The sequence below is a fragment of the Calliphora vicina genome, chromosome 3, assembly GCF_958450345.1.
Source record: "Calliphora vicina chromosome 3, idCalVici1.1, whole genome shotgun sequence".
NCBI classification, from domain to species: domain Eukaryota; kingdom Metazoa; phylum Arthropoda; class Insecta; order Diptera; family Calliphoridae; genus Calliphora; species Calliphora vicina.
The window spans coordinates 9,723,576-9,737,147 of NC_088782.1; the positions used below are offsets into that span (position 1 = coordinate 9,723,576).

General features: G+C 24.8%; 1 protein-coding gene across 2 annotated transcripts; it reads left to right on the top strand.

Moving 5' to 3' along the window:
* The first annotated feature begins 1,672 nt into the window (after nucleotides 1-1,672).
* Nucleotides 1,673-12,477, top strand: ple (tyrosine hydroxylase ple). 2 transcript variants are annotated; one of them, XM_065503492.1, is made up of 7 exons: nucleotides 1,673-1,814; nucleotides 4,814-4,925; nucleotides 6,156-6,293; nucleotides 6,405-6,491; nucleotides 7,244-8,063; nucleotides 9,628-9,754; nucleotides 11,125-12,477. In XM_065503492.1, the coding sequence occupies exons 1-7, from the start codon at nucleotides 1,746-1,748 to the stop codon at nucleotides 11,521-11,523; spliced, it is 1,752 nt and encodes a 583-aa protein (XP_065359564.1). In that variant the 5' UTR covers nucleotides 1,673-1,745; the 3' UTR covers nucleotides 11,524-12,477. The 2 variants fall into 2 exon arrangements, with proteins under 2 accessions (XP_065359564.1, XP_065359565.1); XM_065503493.1 differs by having other exon boundaries at nucleotides 4,814-4,924; nucleotides 6,167-6,293.
* The last annotated feature ends 1,095 nt before the right edge of the window (nucleotides 12,478-13,572 follow it).

Sequence of the window (13,572 nt, forward strand, 5' to 3'; positions counted from 1 at the left end):
AAACACTTAGCTGACAGTATTTTGCTTTAGTTGGAGAGCATCCTGACATTAAACTACCGTAAATCAGACTTCTTCTAACCAATTAAAAGATAAAGCTTATATTTTCCAAAAAAAAAAACAATTTTAAAATTAGTTTCGAAGGAATATATTTATGAAGTTTTGAAGTTGCAACTTTGATAATACCTTATTCCCATAAAATATTTACCCTCATGTAAAGAACATTTTTCTTTTAGACAACCATCCCACAAATTGGTAGTATTTTCTGAAACCCAACAAATGCTGTCTATCCGTCCGTCCGTCTGTCTGCCTGTACGTTATACAGCTTCTGCTGTTATTCGTATGAAACTTGAACTTGATTGTTTAATTGAGTTGAGGATGGAGATTTTTTTGTTTATTATTTTCACGATGTTGTTGATGCTGTAGAGAGGTAAATCCCACAAAAAAAAAAATCAAAATTGAGTACAATTCATAATATTGAAATATTTGGCCTTTATTTTCAAATAAACAAACGAACATATGTACGTATTTTACGTTCGTTCGTTTCAGCTTAAAGCATGCGCTCTAAAAAATCTCTTACGCACGATGCTTGGTGGTTCCCTAACGAGATAAAAAAAAAGTAAATTTCAAATCAGAATGATAAACCAGATGTATGTGTGACGTAGTAATAAGCAAATGAATGAGTTCCAATGAATAATAAAACTCTCACGGCGTCAGCAAAACAAAAACTTAAAAGATGCTTAAAACCAGCAAAAACAAAAAAAAAATATTGAAATTAAAACCTGTTAACAACAGAGCGAGCGGAGCGGTATGTGAGTGTAGCTGTGTGTGTGTCAGTGTGTTATTAACAGGGGCTAAAACGTACGGTGATTTTTATTTTCATGAACATGAGCGTAAGTGTGACTGGGAGTGTTAATATGAGTGTGACTGTGTGTATGGCCTGTTGACTTACTCATTCATTTAGCCGCTAATAAGACACATAAACTCTCTGTTAAGTAAATGTTCGGCTTAAAGGTTCGTCTCAGCGTTTTAGTGTTTTTTGCTGTTAACTGCAAAACAGAAAACTGAACCTTCTATACAGTGGTCGAGGGTATATAAGCATTGGGAGCTTGGTCATCGAGTATGCATTGATTCGCTATCATTCGCTCTAATAACTTGCTTCTTTGGTTGAAAGAAACGTTTAAACTTAAAACATTTTTTTTTGAAAAACAAAAAGTTGTAGCCAACTGTTGTAATTCTTAGCTTTATTATTGCTCTGGATATTTTACGAAACTAAAAAGGATACTAAAAACGCGTATTTTTAACTAAACTCGCATTCAAAACACGCAAAACGGTGTAACAAGTGAAAAATATCCACGAAAAATTAATCAAAAAAAAATTAGTAAAATTGTGTTTTTTCTCAAATAAAAAACAAAAATTTTCTAAACCTAATTTAACAGAAAGAAAAGCTAAACTAGACTTCAAGTAACCGGCTATCATAGATTGCAGAAATTGAAATTTAACAAATAGAAGCAAGTCCTTAAACCTACATATTAATAAGCAGTGAAAACCCAAAGTGTTCCAAGTTTTCGAAGGCTTATTATTCAAATAAATAAATCAAACAAATCAACAAAAAGTATTAAGTGTCTGTCTATTCACTAAATAAATTTTTTGAGATTTTAACTTCTAAAAGGAAAAATCTTAAATAAATACTTAAAATTTTTAAAACTACATATCCTACAAACAACAAAACCAACATAACTAACAAAATGATGGCTGTAGCTGCTGCTCAAAAGAATCGCGAAATGTTCGCCATTAAAAAATCATACAGTATTGAGGTGAGTTTTGAAATTTATAAAAAACGTTTATGAAAAGTTCCTGCAAGAAAATGTGTTTGAAAAGCTAAATTTTATTAAAAAAATCGTTTATTTGGTTTAAATTTAAAAATATAAGAAATATTGAAAAATTTTAATGTTTTGCTTAAAAATTGTTTTGCTAAATTTAAATAAAATCAGATTAATATTCTTTTAGTTGAAATACAATCTTTGTAAAATTAAGATTTTAATTTAGAAAGAATAATATTTGTTTCAAAATAAATTTTTAAAATGAATGGATTTTTTAAGGAAAATTTTCGCCTTTTTTAATTTAAAGATTTTGTATCAAAATATTAAATATTTATTAATTTTCTTATGCAAATTGGAATTTTTTAATTTCGAAAAGAAATATCAAAATTTGTATATTTAAATCTTTTTTTTTCAATATTTCATTTAAAGAATTTTTATTTTTTAAATAATTTTTTTTCAAAATTTTCAAAATTATTCAAAATTTAAAATTTTCTTAATAAAATTTCTAATATGGAAAATTTTATTTGATAATATTTAAAATTATTCCCTTTATTCTAAGATTTTCAATAAATTATTCAAAATTTCCAGAATTCCATTCAAATCGAAATCGAAATTTTAAATTTTTAAAGTTCAATTATGAAATACATTATTAAAAAAATCCTTTTAAAATTTAAAATTGTCCAAAAATATTAAAAATTGTTTAGATTTTAATCAGAACTTCTAAATTTTTTAACGAAATTTTCAAGTTTGAAAATAAATTTAAAAAAAAAAATCTGTTTATTAATAATGTTCAGTAGTATTTTAAAAACTTCTCAATTATTTGTTGAAAAATCTTAAAATTTCCCATAAAATATGAAAATTTTAATTCAAAACTTTTAAATTTTATTTCTCCAAATTTTCAATTTTCAATGAATGGTAAATTTTAGAATATTTAAAACAATTCCCTTTCCATATTTTCCATAGAATATTGAAAATTTCTAAATTTTGTTTTCAAAATATTCATTATTGAAAGTATTCTATACTGAAATAATTAAAATAATTCCTTTCATCAATGTTTAGAATAAAATATCAAATTTGTTCAAACATTAGCTACAAAATAAAATATTTTCCTAAGTCTTCCAATTAATATTTAAAGATTTCATTAAAAATATGAAATATTTCATAAAATATAAGATTAAAATTTAAAAAAAAAATTCAACAATTTTTAAATTTTAACATTAAACTGTTTAAAAAATTTGTCTATAATTCTAAATTTTCAAACTTTTGTAAAAAAATTTTAAATTTTGCATAAGATTTTTCAAAATAATTTTCAAAATTTCTCTTTAATTAAACAAAAGTTTGTTTTTTTTGACTTGTTTTAATTCTCTATTTAATTCCTTTATTAAAATTTAACAACTCAATTAATTTTTTTACCCAGTTCAGTAACTCTATTTAAAGATAAATTAACACACTTTGAAACAAAACTCATAAAATCCATAAAATTGATACCTAAGAAAATTGACACTTTAAAAGTGAAAGTGTTAAAGTAAATTTTTTGACATGAACTCAAAAATTTTCAACACAGCATAACCTTCAATATTTTCCCTAAAATTACCAACATATTATTTAATAAAACAACTTCTTTCATCAGCCAATATATGAAATTGATGAACAAAAATAATTCTTCAAAATTTGTTTTAATATAATATATTTTGCCTGCATTTAACATACAAAAATCATGTCAAATCATATATTAAAACAAAATAAATTGTTTATGCTAATTTTTTATTTAGTGTTTTACCACATGCCACACTTTTTTTTAAAGGTGTTAATAAAGCTGTAAACATAAATTAAAAATTAAGACCGAAATATAAAAAAAAACAAAATAAAATAAAATCAAACAAAAGATTTAAATAAATAATAAATAAATAGATGAATGGCTGTTTAAGATCTCTAGATGGCATGTTTTGAAAGAAATCCATAATTTATTTTTGAAAAATAAACAAAGATCTTCAAAATTTGCACGTACGCATTTTAAAGGGCATTTCTTTTGCTGTGCATTTAAATATGTATGGGTGCATACGTTTTAGTATCTGTGTTTAAGTTTAAGCCGGCCTCATTAACAACTTAACAAGTTAATCTTACACAGTTATGTGAGTTTTACGATTTTCAATAAACTTGTTTTATTGTTTTTTTTTTTCTTTCTGTTTTTATCGAAAATCTTCCTCATCATTCATTGATGAAATACTACATATCGTTATTATGATCATGACTTTTTTATCACTTTCGATTTCAGTTTAAAAGAAATGAACAAGATTTTGTAACAATTTTGTTGTTTATTTTTTGTTTAATGAACAAAATAAATGCTTTAAACGAAAAAAAATATAAAAATAATGACAAACATTTTGATCATTGTTTAAAAGAAAACAACAACAGAAATTATTATGTCATTGAGCAAATAACAGGCAACAGGCACTTAAGTTATTAAACAAAGAGGTTTTAGTTGTTGTTTGAACTTTAAAATATGCAATGAATTAAAACAAATTGCTAAAAGAATCTATGCAAAATTGTGGCATATTTTGAAATCTTATTTCCTTTAAAAATTTAATTAAAACTTTTATAATTTAAAGAAATACCAAGAAAACTGGTTTTAGTTCGAGGCTCCTAAAAATAGGCAACAGTTTTCTTATTATTGGCTAAAATTCTAAGCTGTTTCAATTTTAACTTACCAAAAGTTTAGTTTTCATTAAAATATTTCATATTAACACAAATTTCATTAAGTGTTCAGTTAATTTGTTTTAACTTAATACAAAATTCACATAAAATTCAAACTCCTAAAAGTAGGCCATATTTAGAACACTAATAAAAAGAGGACTTGTGGACGTATGTTTAATAAGGATTTATTAAAATAACTCATACGCCTGTTTGTTTTTAATTGAAATTTTGAATTCTTTAAAACTGTTTAAATATTTTTCAATTATTAATTTTTATTATTTTTCTTAATTTATTTACAGAACGGTTATCCTTCTCGTCGTCGCTCTTTGGTGGACGATGCCCGTTTTGAAAGTTTGGTTGTCAAACAAACAAAACAAATTGTCTTGGAGGAGGCTCGCACTAAAGCCAATGGTAAGTTTAAAACCACATAAATTAAATAATTAAAAAAGGAAAAGCACAAAATTTAAAACACATTAAAAGTAAAATAAGCCTAATTTTGGTCCTAAGAACTCGTTAAAAAACAAATAAAACCAAATATATTGCATTTAAATTCAATAAAAATCAAATGTTTTTTTTTAACTGACCCCAATATGGACCTACGAACCCAATTAAAGGCAATTTTATATTTATTTATCAAATTTAATTTTATTTTTTTTTTAATTGATTTCTAATTTTCTAAATTTAAATTAAATTTTTAACAATTAATATAAAATATAGTTCATATTTTACTTATTAAAGAATATTCAAGAAAAATTATTTTGTAGCATTTAAATTTAAAAAAAATTTTCAACATAACCTCAAAATTAAAATTTTTAAAATTACAATTTTTAACTCTTAAACTACAAATATATTTAATATTTGACTTAATAATTCAAATTTAAATGCAACATTTCTTGTAAGACTTCAATTTTAAGAAATATTTCCAAAAATTCATCCTAACCTTAAAATCATTTTTTTTAAATTCTACATTTTAACCATAAAACGGTGAATTTATATAATATTCAACTGAATAATTCAAGTTTAAGAAACATTTTTTATCTAGCGCTCAATTTATGGTAAATATTTCAAAAAATCCAACATAACCTCAAAAATTTTTTTTTTTTGGAATTGAAAAATTTAACAATTAGATATGAAATAAATTTAGTATTTAACTTAATATATCAAATTTTCATGAAAAAACATAAATTGTAAAAGATATTTTAAAAAATTCAACTTAACCTCAAAATGAAAATTTTTAAAATTTCAAATTTTAACTGTTAAACAGAAATTTAACATTTTAAAGACATTTTCTGTACAGCATTTATGTTTTAGCAAATATAATAAACATAAAATTTTTTAAGAATTTAAACCAATCATAATGTTTTATATTTTGGTCCTACGAACTCAATTTCAATTTAAAGACTTTTATGTATATATCAAATACGTTAAATGTAGCTCATTATAAGGAAAATTTGGCCTTTGAATATAATAATTATAAAGTTGTATAGAAATTTAAACCAAAAACATATAAAATGTTGGTCCTTCGAACCCATTAATTAATTTTATTTGATTTTATTGATTTGTTTTATGTTTTGCTTTATTTTTTTTATTTTATTAATTTATTTATTATAATTTCTTTTTATTTTCATTTAATTTTTAAAGATGGCACCTTGGAAGAGGCCATTTTGCAAGCCAAAGGTGAACATGTTCCAACTCAAGAACAAATTGAATTACAAGATGAACAACAATTAGAAAATATCGATGTTGTTGATGAAATCGAACAGCCCGTTTTCAATGAAGGTAGTGATTTATATTATTTATTTATTTGTTTAACATATTATTTATTTATTTGTTTTTACTTTTCTTTATTTATTTTCATTTCAATTGATTTTATTGATGGGCACACTAAAGATGATAATCAAGATGATTTACCAGCTGAATTTGAACAAACTCAGGAAAATGATTCGCAAGAATCAACAGATAAAAATAATACAGAGGGTAAGCTACAGGCTTTTAGAAACACTTAAATTTTAAACCATAAACTATAAAAATTCCAATGACCTTTTTAATCTTTTGCAATACAAAAAAAACACGTTATTACAATAAATTTGATTCTTTTAAATCTGCTTAACATTTAACATTTCACTTAATTTAGTTCTTTTGTGACAGAATTTTCTTTCTTTGCTTTCATTCATACACTCCATTACCACTGCTCTCTCTTACATTTAAACACTGGCTGGCTGGCTGCCTCAGCTTGCAAGAATTGAAATGGTAAATTGTTCATTTCCGTTTCCTTTTAATGCGTTTAACTTTGTAAAGTGTTTGAAATGAGCCAGTATGAGTGAGTGTTACACTTAAAATCCCAACCAAGATGATGATGTATGAGTGTTAAAACCATAAGTCTATAAAAATCTTATATTATTACAATATAATACTTTTTCCTTTCTACAATTGTTAGCAGCTTATGGTGGGGTTTTAAAAAGACATCTTCAAATGTTATACACTTATATACTTCCCCCCTTTTAACCAACCCCCCTCGCCTTTTATTAGGTAAAGATGAGGATATGGTTCATATATTTAATATACTTGTACTTTTGAGTGGGTGCAATAATCATATTTCTCATTCGTCATGTAGAGATCTTATTTTAAACGTGCCAGGCATTAGTTATTAAAAGAAAAATTAAAGTGATTTTCTTGACAATTTTAATCCTTTATATTTATATTTTTTGATTTGCTTGTGCTATTTTTAGATGCTGGTTTAACTGAAGATGAAATTGTCTTGGCCAATGCCGTTTCAGAGTCAGCTGAAGCTGAAAATGTTATGCAAAACGCCGCCTTGATTGTGCGTCTTAAGGAGGGCATTACCTCTTTGGGTCGCATCTTAAAGGCCATTGAAAACTATCATGGCTCCATTCAGCATGTGGAATCACGTCAATCGCGCTCCGATTCAGCTGACCATGATGTTTTGATCAAATTGAACATGACTCGCGGCAATTTATTGCAATTGATCCGTTCGTTGCGCCAATCGGGCTCATTCAGCAGCATTAACTTGTTGGCTGACAACAACATCAGCGTTAAGGCTCCTTGGTTCCCCAAGCATGCCTCCGAATTGGACAACTGCAATCATTTGATGACCAAATATGAACCTGATTTGGATATGAACCACCCTGGCTTTGCTGATAAAGTCTACAGACAGCGTCGTAAGGAAATTGCTGAAATTGCTTTCGGCTACAAATACGGCGATCCCATTCCCTACATCAGCTACACCGATGTTGAGAACAAGACCTGGCGTTCAGTGTTCCGCACTGTTAAGGAGTTGTCTCCCAAACATGCCTGTGTTGAGTATCGTGCTGCTTTCAAGAAATTGGAAGATGAGAATATTTTCGTTGAAGACCATTTGCCTCAGTTGCAAGAAATGTCTGATTTCTTGCGCAAGAATACCGGTTTCTCTTTGAGACCAGCTGCCGGTTTGTTGACCGCTCGCGATTTCTTGGCTTCATTGGCCTTCCGTATTTTCCAAAGTACTCAGTATGTGCGTCATGTCAACTCACCCTACCATACACCCGAACCGTAAGTATTACTAATCTTTTTATAAAAAAAAACAAAAAGTCAAAGTGTTAAATTGAATTTAAATTCAATTATTTCAAGGAAATTTTTAAATTTTAATATATTTTCTTGAAATCTGTTGTAGCGAACATATGGAAATTGTTAACTTTTTTATATTTTATCATATTTTCATTAAAATTTTATAAATTTGTCCTAAATTTTATAAATTTGTCCTAAATTTTATAAATTTGTCCTAAATTTTATAAATTATTTAAAAAATTCATCCTAACCTCAAAATTAATTTTTTTTTAATTTCTTTTTTTTTGCTTTAAATTACAAAATATGAATAATAATTAACACAAAATTAAAGACTTCAAAATAATTTTTGATCAATTGTTAAAATTGTAAGAAAAATTCAACCTAACCTCAAAATGAAAATTTTTAAAAAACGCTTGTTTAACTTGAAATTATAAAATAATGCAAGTATTTATCAACTTATATGAGAATTGTGAGTTAGTTTTTCTAAATATCAAACATTTCAAGAGTTATTTTAAAAAATTCAACCTAACCTCAAAATGATTTTTTTTTAAAAAACGCTATTTTTACTTGAAATTATAAAATAATTCAAGAATTTATCAACTTATATTAGAATTGAGAGTTAGTTTTTAAAAAAATCAAACATTTAAAGAGTTATTTTAAAAAATTCATCCTAACCTCAAAAATAAAATTTAAAAAAACGCTTTTTTAACTTCGAATTATAAAATAATTCAAGTGTTTATCAACTTATATAAGAATTGAGAGTTAGTTTTTCGAAAAATCAAATATTTCAAGAGTTATTTTAAAAAATTCAATCTAACCTCGAAATGAAAATTTTAAAAATTGAATTTTCCTGCATTTCTAATCAAAAATATGAAACTGTTCAAGGTTTTAAACTTTATTATTATTATTACATTTTAATAAATTGCCTTGTTAATTTCAAATATTTTTCTCTTCTTTTTCCTCAACTAAAACTTTTCTTTGGCAATTTCCAGTTGCTAGCAAAAGTATTTATAGGAAATTTGCTTGACATACTCAGCAAAAGCAAAACTTCTTCTCTATACATTCATTTATATTGTTTTAAGCATAAATAATTTCCTTTTCTTTTGTGTGACACTACCACATTTAAGTTTCCTTAACCTCAATACACCCAAACCCCCTACTCCAGCCCCCTTTTTTCAAGGCAATTCAATCGTATTATGTCTTTTGCCAAAAAGAACAAAGGGAAACCTCATAATTGGCCTGTAAGAGAATGAAAGTGATGAAATAGAAGGACTTAAAACTATGATGAGGATGTTGTGTGTGTGTGTGAAAAGCAACAAGTACAATTTTTATGATGATGGCACTTGTGACAACTCCATTAACAATAATTGAGTTATTTAATGCTATTGTTGCCATTACTTACTCTTGACTGGCTAGAAGTCAATAATAGCAATAGAGTTAAAAAACACTTTAACACTTTGAACGCATAATTTTATTATAATTTTGTGTTGTTGTTGATGAGTTATAAAACTGATTTTTAATATTTTATTTATTCTTTTTCTTTTTACAGCGATTGCATCCATGAATTGTTGGGTCATATGCCCTTGTTGGCTGATCCTAGTTTTGCACAATTCTCACAGGAAATTGGTTTGGCTTCATTGGGTGCTTCGGATGAAGAAATTGAAAAATTGTCCACTGTAAGTATTACTTAGTTATTTTTATTATGAAATATAATTAGTAAAATAAAATTATGAAATAGAGGGAAATCAAATTGAATTAAATGCAGTTTTATGATTAAAATATAACATTTTTGAAATGTCTAAAGAAAAAGCGATTAAAGCAACACAATGTCATATTAAAATGTTTAATATTGTTTATTAAGCTGTAGATTTTTAAAATTTAGCTTTATTTTTTAATTTAATTTATAATTTTGGCTTTGAATCCATAAATTCTATTGAAATTAGAAAAAATTCAACTTAACCTCAAAACTTCAATTGGAAATAAAGCCGAATTCAAGCTTTTGAATACACAGTTTATAAAGGTTTTGTTAGTATAAATAGGATTTGAAGGATTATGAAGGTCTAAATCCGAAATTTAAGCAAATATTTAAAAAAAATTCAACTTAACCTCCAAAAATTAAAATTTTTTAAAAACTTAATTTTCTTACTATTAAACCCCAAATTAATGAAATTTAAGATTTAAAAGAATTTGTGCTTTAATTTTTTATCCTGCTAAAAAGAGAAAATTTTAAAAGCTTTTTATTTAAGAAATATTGAAAGATTTCTTATTATTCAAATCCAAATTTGTTTTGTTATTCATAATTTAAAAACAAATTCATTTTGTTTTTAAAAATTTCTCCTTAACCTGGAAAACAAAACTTGAAAATTCCTTTCGAATTTGTTTTTTTTTACAAACAGGAAAATCTTTGGATTTTTAAAACCCTTCACTTACTTAATTTGTTTGTTTGCTTAAATAAATAGCCAATTAATTTCAAATATTTGTGTGTGGTTTCTTAGCTTTTATTAAATTGCTCACTTATTTTTTTTTTTTGGCAAATGACCTTCCAAAATAAATTCAGTTTTTATTTTTGGCATTTCAAATACAACAGTAACAGAAATTCTTGTCTGTGCTGGGTGGTGCAAGAGCAATTATTTTGGGTGTGTTTCTTTTTTTTGAAATTGTATTAAGGTTCTAAGCCAAGTTTAAAGTTATATTATAACATGGCTTGCATTCAATGGCTTAAAAGTCAAGTTCGCATTTAAAAGCCAAAAAACGTAAATTCATTCAATTGGACAACAACTGGTTAAGCAAATACAAGTTGAACAAAATTGAAAGAAAAAAAAAACGTTTAAAAAATTAGAAACGCTTTAACACTGCACTTGTAATCTTGACTTAAATGTTCACTTTAAAAGCTGAACGAAATAAAATGTATTTGAAATCAAGGTTTTATTCATTACAAAACTAGAATCTAGTTTAGTTTAGTTTTTAGCGTGTTAAATAACTAAAAATATAAATGGTGTTATTAATTATTTTTAAACAATTTTTATTATTTTTCTTACTTTTAAAGGTCTACTGGTTTACTGTTGAATTCGGTCTCTGCAAAGAACAAGGCCAAATCAAGGCTTATGGTGCTGGTCTCTTGTCCTCCTACGGTGAATTGTTGCATGCCATTTCCGACAAATGTGAACATCGTGCTTTCGAACCCGCTTCCACCGCTGTACAACCCTACCAGGATCAAGAATACCAACCCATCTACTATGTGGCCGAAAGTTTCGAAGATGCCAAAGACAAGTTCCGTCGCTGGGTATCCACCATGTCCAGACCCTTCGAAGTGCGCTTCAATCCCCATACCGAACGTGTAGAAATCTTAGACTCTGTCGATAAATTGGAAACTTTATTGCAGCAAATGAACACTGAAATCTTACATTTGACCAATGCCATCAACAAGATGCGTCGTCCTTTTTAAGCTCTCTACCCTAAAAAGTATAAGAGCGTAAAAGAGAGAGAGAGAGAGTATGAGAGTTTAACCTTAAAACGTAGCTTCATTTTTCTAAATGCACTTTGTTAAATAAGTATTTTTTTTTGTATAAACATATTTAATTTTAATTTGTTAAAAATGTTTACATTTTCAACTCTTATTGTTGATTTTGTATTCATTTAGTGTTCCATTTCCAATGAAAGCAAAAAAGTATTAAAATTAGCAATCTTTTAGCAAATTAACTTAAATTCCAAAACCAAACAACAACAGTTACGTTTAATATAATATTTTTTGATAATTTCAAAACTCTTAATGACCCCTTGAAAGTATTCTTTTAAATGTACAATATTTTATTATTTTATTTTTAATGCTTTAAATATTCCACACTCATAGCAAATCAATCATTTTTTTTTTTTTAGTTTTTAAATTCTGATTTTATGATTTTAACTCTCAAAATTATTTTGTAGCATTTTTTGTCATTTAATTTTATTTATTTTTTATTTCTTGTTTTATTGTTTAATTAATTAATTACTATTATTGGACCAAAAAATCCTTAGTATTTAAGTTCTGTTCTTTTATTTGTCTTTCTTTTTATTTTTTTGAATTTCTTTAAAAATTTTGTTAATTATTGTATTATTGTTTTAGATTTATACATTTTGTTTATTTTTATTTTTTAAATTTTATTTTGGTAACTTTTTCCTTTTTTTTTGTCTTTAAATTTTTCTTACCCTTAAGAAATATTTGAAAAGAACAAGAATTTATAATGACATTTTTTTATATACACCATATTTTATTTTTATTAATTAATTTTATATAAAATGTAACTATTATTTTGTATTAAATAGGTATGTAGTTTTATGTGTAGTATTATTTAAGATTTTCAATAATAAATAAATATATTATATTGAATTGCAAAAATAAAAAATTAAAAAAAAATATAAATGTGTTTGAATTTAAAATTAAAAATATATGTATAATAGAAATAATGAAGAATCAAAATATTATAAAAAAAATAAAAATAAAACAATAGAGTTTTATTAAAATTAAATTTATTAACAGACGAATGGAAATAATATATTGAAAAAAAATTAATTAAAATTTAAAAAATAGTTTAATATTTAAAAATATTGAAAAAAGAAATTTAAATTTCACCTAATTAATGTAAAACAAAAACTTTACAAATAGTTCAACGAATACAATAAATTTCATATATGAATTATTAAATTTTCTTGGGTTTTAATAAGTTGTTATATTAAATCTGTTTAATTTTTATGATTTTTTCAATTTATTGCCTTTATTTCAAGCTTTTTAATAGAAATAAGAAAAAAGTTCAACTTAACCTCAAAAATTATTTTTTTTATTTTAGCAATTTTCTCTTATTTAAACATAGACTCTTGACATATTTATCAATTTAACAAATATTTAATTCACGGCTTTCATTATAAATAACAAATAACTGAAATATTTGTTAAAATTCAACATAACCTCATAATTTATATATTTCAAAAAACTAAATTTTTGTAGATTTAAATATGATTTGTTTTCAAATAGTTAATTTGGAAAGTTTTGTTTAATATTATAAAACTTCAATGATTTTTTTAGAATTTTAGTTTTTTATTTAAAAATTTTTAATAGAAATGTGAAAAAAGTTCAACTTAACCTTAAAAAATTAAATTTTTTAATTTAGCTATATTCACTTATTTAAACACACAATTTTGACATATTTATAAATTTAATTATTATTTAAGTCACAGTTTTCGTTATAAACAACAAATAACTGAAATATTTGATAAAATTCCACATAACCTCAAAAATTATATATTTCAAAAAAACGAAAGTTTTCTAGATTTAAATATGTTTTACAAGATCTATATGTTTTCAAATTAACTATTTATGGAAATTTTTATTTAAATATTATAAGTTTTCTATGATTTTTTTAATTTTTGGGTTTTATTTCAAGAGTTTTAATAGAAATGAGAAAAAAGTTCAACATAACCTCAAAAATTAATTTTTTTTATTAGCTTTTTTCACTTATTT